Here is a 17,491-nt window from a genome sequence, read left to right as displayed (position 1 = left end):
AGTCTGCCCTTTCTTCACAAAGTTGGCTTGGTGAGTTGTATAAAGCAATAGTTAGCTGAAGTAAACAGCCTGCTTTCTTTTCTATTCTTTCTGTGCCAGCTGATTTCTTCAACCACATACAAGTGCATTATGACTCTCTGTTTTGAAATATTTGTTTACAGTCACTAGACATGATTTTAGGATTAGACCATACATTGAGAACCTCTGCTTTAGATGGGACCAGAACAATTTAATTGGATCAACTCTTTGACCTCTATTGTTCTAGTAGTGTTCATAGTTATAAAATGTCTGTTACTAGATTGAGATGGGCTGTTTAGTTTGATGGAATATTTTGACATGGTTTAGGATTAGGAATCAGGAGATCTGAATTCTATCCCCTATTCTGCAATTTAATTATTTGCCTATATGATCTTGAGAAGTTTCTTTTCTGAGTTCAAATTACCTTATCTCTGGGATGGGGATGAAAATAGATACCTGCTCTTATGTGTTCTACAATGTAATGAGCATCAACTGAGTTTTCTTGTAAGTTCTATGTAAACCAAAATGCTTTGCAGATATTGGTTGTGTTCCTGGGATGTTTATTTTATAAAGTAAGATATCAAGTTGTTGAAGCTTGCCTGGGATATTGTGAGAGGGATTTTTGTGCAATGACGAATGGCAGGAGGTAGCTTAGAGCTAGCTAGCAGAATATGGAAGGTGTTTCTGCTTATTCCTCTTATATTATTATTATTATATTATATATATTATATATATTATTATATTATTATTATTCCTCTTATATTGTAACTTTTATTAATTTGATATTAATTTGGACTAAGGAGCTTTTTTAAAAAAAACATATACCTTTCAGCAGGGTCTAATCACAGTGTTTGCACTGTGAGTGGCTGGAATTAGATAATCTAATACCTAGCTGAAATTTTTCTGAAGGAATACTTTCATGAGATCGAAGAAATAAGACAAGGAGCAGTAATTTTGGAGTGTAGTGTCAGTCACTGAGAGGCAGACTGCTAAACTCTATATATGAAATTTGAAAAGCTAGATGATGGAATGAAGATAGGAAAGAAATATCAATATGTAAGATGAAGCTTATAATTTTATAAAAGTGTGATTATTTTATCTTTTTGGCTTATTTTCAAAGTACTCTATGAAAAAAATGAGGTGTGCTTACCTTTCGGGCCATTAAAATGAGAAGGTATTGTTTTGTTGCAGAGAAAGTAGAAAACTCTACCAGAAGTCTCAGACGTTGGGCCTTGTACTGAGTTTTATTTTTTGAAATAATTGAAGATTCATAGAAAATTACAAAGATAGAACAGAAAGGTGCTGTCTACTCTTTGCCCAGTTTCCCCCAATGATGATTTCTTATGTAGCTGTAGTAAAATATCAAAACTAGCAGGTTCACAGTGGTACGATGTGTGTATATTTTTTTGTCATTTATCACGTGTATATTTAAGTAAGTAGCCCCACTGTCAAGATACAGAACTACTACTCCATTGACACAAAAAGATCTCCCTTGTGCAGCCTCTTGATAGTCACTTCCCCCCAACTACCCCTGACCTGGCAAACATTAATGTGTTCTCTGTAGCTGTGATTTTGTCATTTCAACAATGTTGTAGAAGTGGAATCATACAGTATTTTGAGATTGGCTTTTTTCACTCAGCACACTGCCCTTGAAAACTATCCAAGTTGTGTGTATCAATAGTTCATTCTCTTTCTCTCTCTCTCTTTCTCTCTGTCTCTCTCTTTTGACTAAGTACTAGTATGGTATGGGTATATCACAGCTTGTTTAACCATTCACCTATTGTAGGACATTTTGGTTGTTTCCAGCTTTTGTCTATTACAAATGAAGCTGCTGTGAACAATCGTGTACAGGTTTCTATGTGGACATAGTCTTCTTCATTTCTCTGGATAAATGCCCAGAAGTACAATTACTGGGTTATATGTAAGTATATGCTTAGTTTTTAAAGAAACTGCCAAACTGTTTTCCAGAGTGGTTTTTTCATTTTACATTCTTATCAGCAGCATATGAACGATCTAGTTTCCCCACATCCTTGCCAGCATCTGGTGTTGTCTCTATTTTATACCCATTTTTGACTAGAAGAAGAAATAAACCTCCTCTGCTCAAAAATGTTAATTTGAGGCAGGACTCTTACTGTAGAAAACAGAGTTACTGTAGTAGTGATACTTACCCATCATATGGACTTTGGGGACTTAGGCAATAGAATCCATTTTTACTATATTGTGCTTTTTTGCAAATGTAGGCATAAAGAAGGAATAGAAAGTATTTCATAGAGAATCTACTTGGTGGAATATGGAGTAATAGTGACCATTTGTGTTCCTTTTTTCGATCACTAGGACTGAATATATGGAAACATCATATATGAATTAGAGTTTTATATACCTCTGGTATCTGTGTATAGTATCATACCATGGAAGGAGCACAGGACTTGAATTTAGAAAGCTTTTCCTTTATTTCACCATTTTATAGTTTAAGAAAACTTGGTTGAGAAAACAGCCTATCTGGTCCTCAGTTTTTTATCTGTAAAATGAAGATACCATCTCCATGACAGAATTGTTTGGGATGTATATAAGTTAATATCTCTCTTTCTTAAAAAGATTCATTGAGTACCTACCATGTGCCAGACACTGTACGAGACACTATGGATTCAGTGATAACTAAGATATGACCCGACTTTCAAGGAAATGATAACAATATAAATAAAAGCAATAAAATAACCTAATATTTATTTGAGCACATACCACATATGTCTGTCATGTCATGTGATCTTGTCAAGAATTCTAGGAGGTAGATATAGGTCTTACCATTTAACAGATGAGCAAACAGATGAGATTTAAACTACTTGTTCAAGGTTTGAGTCACAGCCAGGATTTTAACCTAGATCTGTCTTCAAAACCCAAGATTTTTACCACCTCAGTTATGGTTTCTTTGAAAACACCTTGTAAATAATAAAATACTAAATGTAAATAATAGTTCTAAAAATTTGTTATTGATATCTATATTAATAATATACAAACTTGGAGGCTTAAAATCTTACATTTCTCCAAGTAAGTTATTAAGGTTTTGTTTAAAAAGGTAAGTTCAAGTTCAGTAGGGTTGCCATTTCCATCATCCATCAACATGATACACATTATGCTCATAATGTTGACATGAGGGCATTGCAAGATCCTTGTATTAGTTTTCTAGTGCTGTGTAACAAACAGCACCCACTTAGGAGCTCACAGTTTTGTAGACCACAGTTCTGGTCATGGTGTAACTAGGTTCCCCACACAAGTCTTAATGAGGCTAAAATCAAGGTGTTGGCTAGACTCTCATATGGAGTTCAGGGTCCTGTTCTAAGTTCACATGATTGTGGCAGAATTTAGTTCCTTGTGATTATAGGACAGAGGTCTCTGTGTTGTTGTTGTTATTGTTGTTGTTTTTAAGATTTTATTTATTAATTCATGAGAGACACAGAGAGAGAGGCAGAGACATGGGCAGAGGGAGAAGCAGACTCCATGTAGGGAGCCTGATGTGAGACTCGATCCTGGGACCCCAGGACCATGCCCTGAGCTGAAGGCAGCTGCTCAACCATTGAGCCACGCAGGCATCCCAAGGTCTCTGTTTCTTTGCTGGATGTCTTCTAGAGGCTTCTCTCAGTTCCTGGAGGTGGCCTCATTCCTTGCCACACGGCCTCTTCCATATGTATCACCAGCAGAGAAGATCCATCCTCTTATAGAATCCCTTTCATATGTTCTTTTCCAGGAATAGCACAGACCCTTTTAAGGGCTCATTTGATTAGATGCCCCCTCTCTCCCAAAGGCAGTTGCTCTTTTGTAAAGCCAACAGATTGGGCATCTTCATCACATCATCAAAATCCCATTTGACGTATGACACAAAGTAATCATGGGAATGAAATCCATCATGTTCACTATCCCATGCTTTCTTCAAGGGGAGGAAATTACAAAAGGCTGATTGCAGGGAGCAGGGATTTGGGAAACCACCTTAGAATTTTGGGTTGTTTAAGTAACCAGGGACTATAGCTGAGTCAAATCAACACATCAAAAAAATCATCACAATCCTGAAATATCAAGTAAAATTTTGGCTCGAATTTTAGTGTTGTATATTTTATTGTGATCTTCTTTTATGGAAACTGGTGTTTGTGAAGGTTTACCACATGTCTATCTGAAGGAAAGGCACACTTATATGGATTAGAATGATCTTTTCACTTTTTCCAATTATCCCATTTTGTACACAGTGATAAAGGAAATGAAGTACTGGGTTTTTACTTAGTCTAGGAAACAAAATTTAAACACTCATTCATAGACCATACCCTCTTAATATCATTTCTTTGCTTTTCCACTAATGAGTTCATCTTCCTGAGACCCACGCTACCTGAACAGGAATTGGGGAAGAGTAATGGGAAGAGTTGTCAGCCACAAAGCTTCAATGGAAGAACATTGCCTTTGGATGATCTTTCTTAATCCTAAGGTGGAAAAATATCTGATATTGTTCTTAGTCCATTTTAAGTTTATTTCGTAGTGCCATAAACATTCATAATTGAGAAGGACCTCGGAGAAGTATCTTGTCTCCTTTCTCACTTTGAGGAACAAGAGTTAAAGTCATCTGACAATAGTACCAAAACAAATCAATACCTTAATGGGCATATAAGTGGTTTTATATAAAACATCCCTTTTTTTTCTCCTAGCATCTCATTTGGTTCTTGAATATCCAATTTGGTGATCCTCAGACTCTCCACCTTAACAAATTAGGGAGAAGGAACACATTCATGGCAGTGAAAGGAAATAAACGATGCCAGAGGTGTACACCAGTGATATTGAACTGAAAGAATGACTGAACACTCCGTCCATGCATGCACATACACATGCGCGTGCGCGCACACACACACACACATACTCACCATGGAGAATTTATTAAAATCTCAGGGTGGGGGCTGAGAGGGGAGAGTGTTTCAAGTTTGACTAAACCTTCTGATAAGTTTCAGTTAAGAATCACTTAGGCCATAGTACTTTTTGCTCTATAATCCCACCCTTTGTATGTCATGGAAATGTCTCTCACACTTATTATTTCCACAGAGAGGTTTGGAGTCCTCCAGTAGGCATTTAGTCTCTCTCATGGTCTAATTCATGAATTACTTCTATCATGCCCCAGGAAGTTATTCAGACTTTTTTACCTGAACGCTTGATATGGGGAAACTCTCTTCCCAATGGATCTTGATCTATTAGTAGGGAGTTCCAGTTCTAACTGAAGTCAGGCTAGAATTTGCAGTCCTGTAGTTGCTCTCTCAAGAGGAGAGCTGTGCTATTTCTCTCCCAAGCTTCTTATTCTATAAAGTTGAAATCCCCAGTTCTTTCAGCCATTGCTTATGGTTTCAGGATTCCCATTCTAGTCACCTTCTTTGGAACAATGCCCTGTTACGTCTTTAAATGTGATGAGTAACACTATACTCAAGGCTTTGTTTGTGGATTGCATCCTACCTTCCTGCTACTACCCGATTGCTGCAGCAACTTTCTGATGAATCCTGCTTCTGTATTCCATTCTCCACCTGGCTGGCAAAGATTTTAGATGAATCATGGTCATTTTTCTCCTGTTTGGAGCTTCCCAATCACTTACCATTGCTTTTACGATAAAATCCAAACTCTCATAACAAGCTATTAAGACCCAGCATGATCTTGCCCTAGCAAGATTCTTCCCATCTCCTCTTGTATCACTAAATTCTAGCCACAGTGGCCACCATTTAGTTGCTTGAACTATTCCTTTGGTATCTCTTCTTCCCTGTCTTCATGTGGCTCAGATCCAGTTTCACACCCCAGAGACCTCTCCTTACTACCCACAAAAATCTGACCTTCAATTCCTCCCCTGTTCAAACCCATGGCCCCACCTACCATGTTCACTGTCTCAGACCTTAAGTATCTAGAATACCCTATCCATGGTGTGATTTCAATAAGTATTTGTGAAGTGAAAAATGAGTGGTCAGACTATGGTCAAACACACTTCATTTTAATAGGTTTCAACCAATATATCCTGAGATTGTTTTGGTGCATAGGAAGAGAGGTCTGTGAAAGAACATTTCATTGTCAGCTCATCTTAAACATCTACTGATCATGTAGATCAGATAATGGCTACATTTTGAATGTAGAGCCCACAAGATTTGCTTTGAGACTGGGCATGGGGTGTGAGAGACCAAAGAGTCAAGGATGACTCTAAGGTTTTTGGTCTGAATAATTGGAAAATTCAGCACTACCAAAATGAAGAAACCCGAGAGGGGAAATTTGGTGGAGGAGTAGGTGGAGGGGTATCAGAAGTCTGATTGGGACATGAAAACTTAAGATACCTGAGATCCTTGGTTCACTGTGCCTCTGTTTCCTCAGCATTAAGGAGGAGTTAATAATTCCTCACATAATAATTGCGAGAATTTGAGGAGTTAATGTAGACAAAACAAAATAATAGAGAAAGTGGATAGAGAAAATAAATTGATTAGGACTAGTCATTAGATCATAGAGCTTTTATCAAATCCTTTGGGCATTAGATATGAAAACCTAAGCATTATTTACAAAATTTTTCCCTGGTAGGATTTGAGGCCAAATTAAAATAGGTTTTCTTTGGCGCAGGAAGATACTCGGTAATACAGTTGGAAATTAAGGTATTGATTCAAAGTATCTGAAAAATCTGTCTCTTGGTAGAGATCTGCAAAAAATGAAACCGTCTTCCATTCATTCACTGAACTGTCTCATGACCATTAGAACCTTCAACAGCAAACCTATTGAGTCTCTGCTGTGTACAGGACAAAATGCTGGATTCTGAAAAGCTGGTATCTCTAAGACAGAATTTATAATGTAATTATATTCTGTTGTTATATTATTGTGAACATTGACCAGGTTTTAGCATAAAGTTAATACAAGAAATGCATCATTGTGGTATGAAAGCCCACAAGGTTCTCTACCTGCTAATATGGAATGGCAGAGCTGGAGAAGATTTGAATGAATAGGGTTGATTTCAGAGGAATGCTTGCTCTGGGCAGTGTTTAGGAATGTTTTTCAAACAGCAAATGCCCTTCATACACGCAAACTTTGAAATGTCTTTGGTGCATTTATTTGGCTTTATTGTTAAGAAATTTCATAGATAAAATCAGTGCCTTAAGATGTAGTGAAACTTAAGTTTTTAAAAGTTCTCAAATTATGTGAAGTCTTAATGTCACAGTTTCCGTCATGTAGACCGTGTGGCTGTTTTCACTAGGTAACATGTGACTCACTTAACAGAAGTTTCCTCAATACCTAAGGTTATAATCATTGTAGTGAAGGTTGACTGAGTATGTGGTACAGAGCCAAGCTTTGTTTTAAGCTCTTTTCATGTAGTAGCTCATTAATAGTCACAATAGTCCTTCAAGGCATAGGAACTATGTTGAATTGGTGTAACAGTTGAGATCACTGAAAACAGAGAAGTGTTAACACTTTGTCCAATCTCAGAAAGCTTATAACGTAGAGTTAGGTATCCATCCAGGCCGTGTGACTGCAGAGCCCTGTTCTCAGCCCCTCTGCCATACTGTTTGCTTCCATAAATCATAGGTTAGGAAAAATGTGGGAAAAAACAAACTAGCTTCTTGTTTCATAAATAGAATTTGTTGTGTAAGTAAACTGTGTAATTTGTAATTATTTTAAGGCCACAGCTTTAATAATATTTATTTTCTATCTTCACAATAAAAGTATTGTTGACTATTCAGTGGCAGGACTTAACATGATTATAGTAAATATTAATTGTGATTTTTGTTCTCTTCCCAGTTTCATGGTTTTCTCCAAATGAAAATATCCTCATTGTTATTTTCCCAATTTTGGCTGTACTTCTGTCTTGGGGACAGTTTGGTATTGTGAGTAAGTATTTCTATTTTTCATTTATGTTTTAATGATGAAAAGGTTATTTCTGGGAAGTAATATTAGTGAAATATTTTATGTAAGTTGTATTAGGAAGTATGATAATGTGATAAATAATAATATACAGTCTCAGTATTCTTCTTGAAGTGTTTATTGTCCCCCACAGTTTGCTGCAGTTTACTTTTAATTCCTACACTTTTTTTTTTTAACTTCTTAAGAATGAATAGTAGGAATCCTAATAATAACAATACCTTAAACTCATTTATGGTGTTTTCAGAGCATTTACACACACACATTATTTTGGCCAAGAGATGATCATAGCCCTACATTAGTATTAGGATAGGATATTGCACTTTTGAGCATTAAGATTTCTGTCTCTTTATTTTCCCAGTTTGCACTTGTCTATGTACATGTGTTCATTTTAGGAAAAGCCTCATTTGAACTGTGTTTCGTCATCTTCACTAGGAGTCTGCAGCCTCTAAGGAAGTAGCCACAGGTGAATTGTGGTTTTTGATCATGTTTTGCTATAATAATCATGTGACTGAACTTCTCAGGGTAAATCTTGGTGCTATTTCAGATTTAGCATCTACGATGTGGAGTTGTCACTCCTAGGTGAAAAGGTATTATGTATTCTGGTTGATACTTATACTTTATTTCCCTACCAGATTGGTAACAGAAATTTACTAAATTGGCGAAGTTCTGAGGTGACAGTCTAAATATTTAAACTTTTAACATGTAAGATTTATTCTTTATCTCTCTATTGTACAATGAAATGGTCAGTCATTGAAGGCCAGTTAGCATTTATACAAGGCAAGGTGTGAATAATGGTAATCTCATTTATTTCATTCTGCAACCTTTAAAAAAGTGAAAGCTAGTAAAATGTGGTAGTGGATTGGTCTATTGTATATTTCATGAGTTTTACTCAGAAATCTAAAGTGATATGAAAATGGAAGAGAGATGACCGATTATGTATTCTGTGGGCTCTTCTCAATGTATGGCACTCTGAAAAATGCTTTGTGATTTCAAAGGTGTTCTCAACTTTTGTCTAAAAGCAAAGAAAGGGAAAAAAGGGCTAACAGTGACAACTGTCAAGATATTTCACAACTTTTATTTTCAAAAAAGTGTCTAGACTTCTTGTGGAAATTTTCTTAGAATTTTGGTAAGCCTTTTATATCACGAAAAAGACTGATAGACCATCAAGACCTATTCAGGCTTTCCTGATGTTAGGGAAAGCCTTTATCTTTATTGGCAGACTTAGGCCTATGTCATATGATTGAGGTAGAGAATAGCTTTTTTTTTTTTTTTAGGATTATGAAATTATTTCACAGTAGTGTGATTTGTTGCATGGAAGTGGTTGAAGTTTGCTGATCATGGCATTATCATTAGTGACATTATTTTTATTGACTGAACCAGGAGTTAGTCTGTTCACTATCAGCCATATTTTTACAAAATAGGCTTTACAGTTTTTTTCTGACTTAAAAAATAATAAATATGCTTTAGAAACCCATATACAATATAGGAAATTATAGAGAAAAAACAAAAATCTGAAGTCCTGCAACCTAGAAATAATGTATTCTAGTGAATTTCCTCCTTCACTTTCTTTTTTCTGTGCATTTTTTTGTTATCTTCCTTTAAAAAAGAAAGCCATAAATGGACTCATATAACTTACATACTTATATCCTGATTTCCCTCCTTGTTTTCAGAAATCTTTTTATAGCTGCCTCTGCTCCACTTTTATAGATGCACTCTAATTTACTCAATTCTCATCTTGATGGATATTAAGGATGTTTCCAATTTTTTTTTTGATACTATGGAATTCTGTTAAAGATATATAAGACTGGAAATGGTAGAGATATTTTAAGGCTCTTGATACATACTGCCAAAATGTTTTCTCAAAACTTTGTATCAGTTACTGCAGATGAGAATATCTGTTTTTCACCTCATAATCCTGACATAATTCTAAAATCTTTGCTAATAATTTGATGGGTGAAAAAAATCTTGTTTTAATTTTCAGTTGTTAGGTTGAAAGCTCTTTTTAAATATTTATTTCACTGATAATATTTTAAAGAACATGGTTATGAAGCTAAAAAATATTTTGGTGGCAATTTTTTATGTAGGCTCTCCTTAAAACAAGTAAATGTGGGAGGTGGATGTGGAAGAGGGCCTTATACTTGATTCACCTGGTCTGGACTCACATGTAAAAGTGTTTTTGATAAGAGTACCTAAGTATTTGTGGAACCTTTGCTACGTATGATAGATGTTGGAAAGCACTAGCATCTGCAGTCACATTTACATCTCGCAGGAACTCAGTGGGGATAGGTGCCATTGTTACCATTCCTGTTTTGTAGATAAAAAACTGAGGTGCAGGTAGTTTAGACAGTTTGCCCACAATCGCCCAGATCCTCTCTAGTACTACTGGGATTTGAAACAGTACTTTTTACCACTACACTATACTACCTCCCTGTCTTGAACTTCTTTTGAGTGAACCTATATCTGGGTAAATGAAACTGTTATTGACAGAGCAGAATGTAGACCTACTTTGTTTAATTTATTCATCTGTTGACAGGATGCCTAGTAGTTGTTAGGCACCAGCTTATAGGCTTGAGATGTGGAAGTGAAATGTATATCGTCCCTGGCTTTGTAGCACTCACATTTCAGTTGAGACATGTTAAGTGTGCATATTATATGCCTTTTGTCCCATTTTTGGGAGTCATGGATATAATTCAATCCCCCCCCCCTTTTTTTTTTGGTACCCTTTCTATGAGGACTCCTATGTATGGCCTGGGGATTCCACCAAACAGGAAAGCCCCTCTGTTTTCCATTTGCTGCTCAGTTATGTGTTTTTTTAGAGTGTGGTGTCGTGTAGCCCCTGAGTTATTCATACTAACTCATACCCATGACTTTCACTTTCTAGATTTCTAGTTGTCCTTAACTATTTCAGATTACCATTTATGGTCTATAATTTACAAAAGGAAGTTTCCCTTAGTGGTTTCTCTGATTCTGCATGTCAATCTTTTGGTGGTCCAGGATTCAACTTGGACTTTCCATAGGCTAAATGTGTGGTAAAGAACAGGTTATGCCTTCATTTTTAGGAGAAAGAATTACTTTCTACCAGAAATGTGTCTTGAACTGTATTTCGGGATGCCATTGATCCTACTGAGGAAGAAGCCTGAGAAGACTTTTAAATTCCTGAAGCCAAGCCAGGACTTGGTGAGCCCTAGACTATGTTTTGAAGACAAAGGTTTCTTACAGGGAAATGTTCCTAAATACCTTTGCCTTTATCTGTAACTTACAAACTTTTAAGCAGAATCTTAATGCTTAGCAAACCGCTCAGAGATAACTAGAATCAAACACTGAGTCTTAACTAAAGTCACAAATCTCTAGTAGTATTACATTTCAGGGGCACTTTGTTTTTGTTCTGAAAGCTATACCACCTCCCCGTTCCCCATGTCACTGGCAGTTAAGTTCCTAGCTGATTTCCAGGGCTCTTCTTCTTTGGTCTTTGGCAGTACACCAGGTCATTTCTGTCATTAAGATGCTTGATAAGTGATTTCAAGTGTTGCCCACCAAGATCTCTGGTTCCATTAGGGTGAAGATTCAGTTCCATCCCAGGGACTTACAACATTCTGAAATTCTCTGAGTTAGGCATATCAATTTTACCATTCCTTCCTTTGAACTTGTCTTTACGCAAAACTATGAGACCATAAACATGATCATGTAAGCTGAAGCTCTGCAAGAGCAATCTAAAATAAATGCAAAACATGACTGTTGCTCCATGCCCTTTAAAATTTTTGTTAAGACAAAAACTCCTTACTGTTAGTAATAACACTACTAGGAAATGGAAAAAAAGTAAAGATATTTAATACATTGCAAATTGAAACATTAAAAACACTGAGAATTAAAATGTTTCATCAAGAGTAGTTTGAACAGTGCTTGCCTTCCTCGTTATATAACTTTGAATACAGAGCAAGCATCTTTTTTTATGCCTCAGTGAATTGTCATACTCCTTTTTAAGTTTGGATCAGATTCCAGCATTTTATCCTTTGCATTTATAGTGTTATACAATATCTCCAAGAATTTCTTGTATGTAAAGTTTTTTTGCCAGAGTCACCACTTCTGGGACATCTGCATTCCTTTTGTCACAACCTACTCACTGTCCTCGTTTATGTCAACAAGTTCGCTTTTACGAGTTTCTCTGACTATTTAGAGTCTCTTGAATGGCAGTAATGTTGACATTCCCACATTCAGCTATTTTGTGATATCATTTACGTTTTATTTGAATCCTTCTTCCAACATTATTCCTTTCTATTTCTTTATTCTTTCTTCCTTGCTGCCCAATTTCCTCCTTTGATAATCCATTATAAAATACCACATTGATTTGTTACTGGGAGACAAGGAAGTTATACAACACATGCTTTGCTGTCTGTGCATGAACTGAGTAACACATATTCAGTGAGTAGTCACCAACAGTCTTTGAAAGAAGTGACATGATTGGTCATTGATCAAGATATGCATCTGATATTAACAGGGTGATTTATGGACTGAAGAGATGGCAGTGAAGTTTGCACCTCATGCAAGTACTCAGTTAATATATTGTGATGGCTGAAATTTGTACTGTGATTTGGGGGCATTTGTGTTATTTAAACCATGGTAACTGAAATTCATGATTATCGGAAGTAGGCCAAGTGAGGACTGCTGTTAATTTATTTCAGATTCATGCATTCTAGGCATCCTTGTGTCCTTTTCTAACTTTTCTAATCCTTGCTCAAGATTATTCCACAAAGATTTTGGTTACTGCTCAGAAGTATTTGGTTATATGTTCCTGTAGAAATCATTATTGGGAAGTTCAAGGAAAAAAAATCCTCAGAACAGCTTTGAGATCCTACTAAGTCCTTGAATCCAATTTTTAGGACTAGCTTATTAACACTGAAAGTAATTAGGTCATGAGCATGCATAATAAGAATGTAATGGAACAGAGAATTTCTTTGTAGATTAGAAAAATCGTTTTTGAAGAAGTGAGGACATCTACTAACTTGCACTAGAAAACTTCTGTCCAGGAAGGTAAAAAATATCATCACAATAAATAGTATTACAAAGAATCATTCTGTGACCTGGTTGATGGATTCTATTAATAGGACTTTGTTATTAAGTTTACTCAATTCTGTTCAATAATCTTGAACTTCCAGTAGTCCTCTCCACATAATTATCACAGTTCTGTTATTAAATGTTTCTATGCCCTGGTTTTGTTGTAGGTGGAACTGAACAAAACTACAGCTCAGCAGTGTAAATCTTGTAGAAATGTAGTTGTTATTCCTTTGACCCTTTCCAAATTCAAACGTCCCAACTTACTACATACGTTCTAAAGTTATGGCACCATCCACAGGACCAGGGAACATTTGGAACCAAGGAAAGGCAGTTAGCATGTTGGACATCTTCTTTAATCTTTTTTAGTATATGTGCTGCCGAAGCGAGCACTTCTTTAATCTTTTGTATTCAAAGTACTTACTGCACAGTGGCTTGACATTTTTTATTTCTGGTTCCTATAGATCAGGAATGTGTCGGTATTCATGTTTACAAAATTGTTTCATTAAAGCCAGTTGGATAGTATATGGAGTTTATTGTAAGATTCATTTACTTGCCTTTTGACAGTAATCAGTTTTTAATTGGCATTAATATTTCTTTTTCTCCAGCACCAGATTCATAGCCTTCATTATTTTTTAAATGAGTATGTTAAACATTTATAAAATAGTAATTTAAGTTTAAATTTAAATTAAAAATTTTGAAATTGTAATTTCATTTAAAAGCAATCAGATGTGCTTTATCCTGATTCAAAGATAATATCGATTTGCAACTTAACAGATACCAAAAATATCCTACAATTACTCTCCTGGAGATGGCAGAAAATAGCACTGTAATAATGAAATCAAACATGTCTCCCTTTATGATTTATTCTTAATCTGGTATGCATTACCCTTTACTGGTTAGCCTTTTTATCTGACTCACTAATCACTCAGTAAGGGACCATTTATTTATTTATTTTTATAATAAATTTATTTTTTATTGGTGTTCACTTTGCCAACAAAAAGAATAACACCCAGTGCTCATCCCCTCAAGTGCCCCCCTCAGTGCCTGTCACCCATTCACCCCCACCCCTCGCCCTCCTCCCCTTCCACCACCCCTAGTTCGTTTCCCAGAGTTAGGAGTCTCTATGTTCTGTTTCCCTTTCTGATATTTCCCACACATTTCTTCTCAGTAAGGGACCATTTAAATGTCCTGTCTGTAAGCAGGTATTGAATTACTAGATTTTTAGGTTTTGTTGATTGGATAGATTGAGGTCTGCATAGACCTATATGGGCATATTGAATCCCATCTTTGGAGTATCATGAAAACTAAGATGGTAGATTTTATTTGATCTCTAGGTTGATATGGTAATTGCACTAGATTTTATCAACCACAACCTACATTTTGTGTTATATGTCCTTTATAGCAGTCACAAGGAGACAGGAAAACTTAAATGGAGTATCTATTCATAACATTAGCTGTTGCGTCAGTTGGCTAGAGGGACATGTCATTTTTTATTAACATTAATTTGGGGCTTTTTTTAGTCTAGAGTAGACCCATACCTTTTATTTCTTGAATTGGGAAAGAAGATCAGGGAGTAACATTCTATCCTCACTCCTGCTGCTTCCTCCCAACACATGCACACGCACACACACACGCACACACACTGAAATGTAAGGTATAAGGGCCTTAAGGCAGGAGTATTTAGTTTTTTTGTTCAGTGCCAGCATTTAGAATAGTGATTATCACATAGGTAATATGCACATAGGTGCACAATCAGTTATCATTGCATAATCTTCTACTTTTACCTTCCTTCAGTTGGCATGATTTGGGCTAAGAAAAGGGCTTGCTACATTGTAGGTACATGGTAAATATTCCTAAAACAAATGAATTAATCAATCTAGCTCATTTCTGAGAAGTAGTTTGCTATATAGTTACAGAAGATGTAAAAGAGGAAAATTTTAGAATTCCTAATTTGTTGTCAGAAATGTGATAGTTTACCCATATATTTGGTATTCCTTTGTGGTGGGACTAGGGTTATAAGTTTGTGTTAAAAATATACACACTGACAACACCAAATGCCGATGAGGATGCAGGACAGCAGGAACTGTCATGCATTGCTAATGGGAATTCAAAATGGTACAGCTACTCTGGAGACAGCTTGGCAGCTTCTTACAAAACTAAACATATTCTTACCATATGACCTGGCACTTGCGCTCCTTGGTATTTATCCAAATGAAATTTAAAACTTATATCCACATAGAAACCTACACACAGATACTTATAGCCGCTTTATTCCTCTACAGTAGGTGAATGGATAAACAAACTGTGGCACATCGATACAATGGAATATTATTGAGCAGTGAAAAGAAATGAGCTGTTAAGCCATGAAAAGACATGGAGGAGCCTTAAATACATATTACTCAGTCAGAGAAATCAATCTGAAAGGCTACATACTGTATGACTCTATGTGGCACTTTGGAAAAAGCACATCAGTGGGGACCATAAAAAGATCAGTGGTTGACAGGGGTGCAAAGCACAGAGGATTTTTAGGGCAGTGAAAATACTCTGTATGGAATCATAATGATGGATGGATGTTATTACACATTTGTCCAAATCTAAGAGTGTACAGCACCAAGAGTGAACCCTAAGACAAACCAGGGACTTTGGATGATTATGACGTGCAGTACAGGTCATCCTTGGTAGAAGATGACCGTTCTGGTGAGTGACGGTGGAATTTTATATGAGATTCACACTCTGATTTTTGTTAAGAGTAATATGTCTGCCTTTTTGCATGAACTTCTACTGTACTCTATGGTGAATTCTTGCTGCTTGATCTTAGCAGCTCTTTTATACGTTGAACTAAACCTGGAAGAGTTTCTTATGAATGTTTGATTGACTGTGAAGTACATTTGAAACACAGCTCCTATTTTATGACCTCTTTGCAGAACTCTCAAGTTCTATTTAGTTAGCAGTATGCATAGGATTAAATGGAAAACCTGACACATGTCTAGAGAAAGCTTCTTTTTTTTCTTAACTGTATTTGTGCCTTTTGTGACTACATGTGGAATTGCATCCTAGACCATGTTTGAGCCTAGAAAATAAGGAAGATGTGAAAATCTGCCTTATAATAAGTCAGGAGCATAACTGAGTCTAGTCCTATAAGTTTCAAGGCTGGATGGATCAAATGAAAGCTTGGGGAACTTGCCAGATTGATTCTCACTCTTTTCTGGTGAATGTGAATTCGATTACTCAGCTTCAGGACCGATTATTGCTTAACCCTCCATCTGCCCCTAAAGAGAATAAATTTGAGGTTACAATCTAAAGTATGAATGCAACCTAAAACAGATAGAGATTTAAAAAATCTTCAGGTGCCTGCATTGTACTTTAACATCTTAACCATAGGTTATAATGGATCCTAGGTTTTAATACCTTATACATAGATTTTATTATGGTCATTTAAAGGTTTACTTATTCTTTTTAGTATATTTGACCTATTTGTCATTTTAATGGAGCCAATTAAATGCTAAATATAACATTTTTAAAAATCTTCCCCTCAGGACACTCCTTGGTTAATGACATGAAAAATATCATCTGTCTGAAACACAGCAGAATTTCAGTAATACGTTTGCTACTCAGTCTGCTTTTAGGTTACTCTTGTCAAATTTCCTGGTGAAAAATTAATTTTAATATTAGCCAAAACAAAACCCAAAAGGTAAATATATAGGAAAAGAAATACAGTTAACCCTTGAACAACATGGTTTGAACTCTGGGTCTGCTTATACATGGATCTTTTTTATGGATCAATACTATAAATGTATTTTCCCTTCCTTATGATTTTCTTAATAACATTTTCTTTTCTCTAGCTTACTTTATTATAAGAATACAGTATGTAATACATGTAACATACAAAATATGTGTTAATCGACTTTATGTTACTGGTAAAGCAAAATTCTGGTCAACATTGGCTAGTACTGAAATTTTTGAGGAGTCAAAAGTTATACTCAGATTTTTAGCTGTTCAGGGTAGAGGAGATCAGTGCCCCTAGCCCATGTTATTTAAGGAGCAACTATAATATTTTTAAGCTTATTCTATTCTTTCAGGGAAGGTACCAGATACTTGTCAGTAGAGCTAGCATCAAAAACAGTAACATGTATGATGAATGCTATTGTTTATAGTTTAATTTCATGAAATTATTTTAATTGAACAAGTTGAGCACTTTTACTGCCAGGATATCAAGAAGGTATGATTTGTCCAGTGTTTATTCTAATTCAAAATAAAATTGCCTAGAATTCCATATGCTTCCCTAATTTTCTATAAGATGAAATAAAGTTCTCTTTTTCTCAATATTACTAAGTAGCCAGTTATTTTTCATCAGTGTTATATATGTCACTTGTAAACCTGAGGCAGTTTTGCCCCTCAGGGAACATTTGGCAATGTCTGGAGACATTTTTGATTGACACCACTGAGGAGCTGTTAATGGCATATAGTTAGTAGAAGCCAGGGATACTACTAAACATTGTATAATGCACAGAACAATCCCACC

At 35.8% G+C, this 17,491-nt stretch overlaps 1 protein-coding gene across 3 annotated transcripts in view; it reads left to right on the top strand.

Annotated features, from left to right (window-relative positions):
* The window catches only part of CD47 (CD47 molecule), a 43,728-nt gene that overhangs the window by 12,780 nt on the left and 13,457 nt on the right, over positions 1-17,491 (top strand). For all 3 annotated transcript variants that reach the window (XM_025478380.3, XM_025478370.3, XM_025478361.3), the window contains exon 3: positions 7,795-7,884. In XM_025478380.3, coding sequence (XP_025334165.1) covers positions 7,795-7,884 — 90 coding nt within the window. The remainder of the gene's footprint in view (positions 1-7,794; positions 7,885-17,491) is intronic.

Source organism: Canis lupus, chromosome 33 (assembly GCF_003254725.2).
Source record: "Canis lupus dingo isolate Sandy chromosome 33, ASM325472v2, whole genome shotgun sequence".
In the NCBI taxonomy this organism is placed as follows: domain Eukaryota; kingdom Metazoa; phylum Chordata; class Mammalia; order Carnivora; family Canidae; genus Canis; species Canis lupus.
Note: the sequence above shows the minus strand (reverse complement) of the source record. Positions and strands in the feature narration are given on the sequence as shown.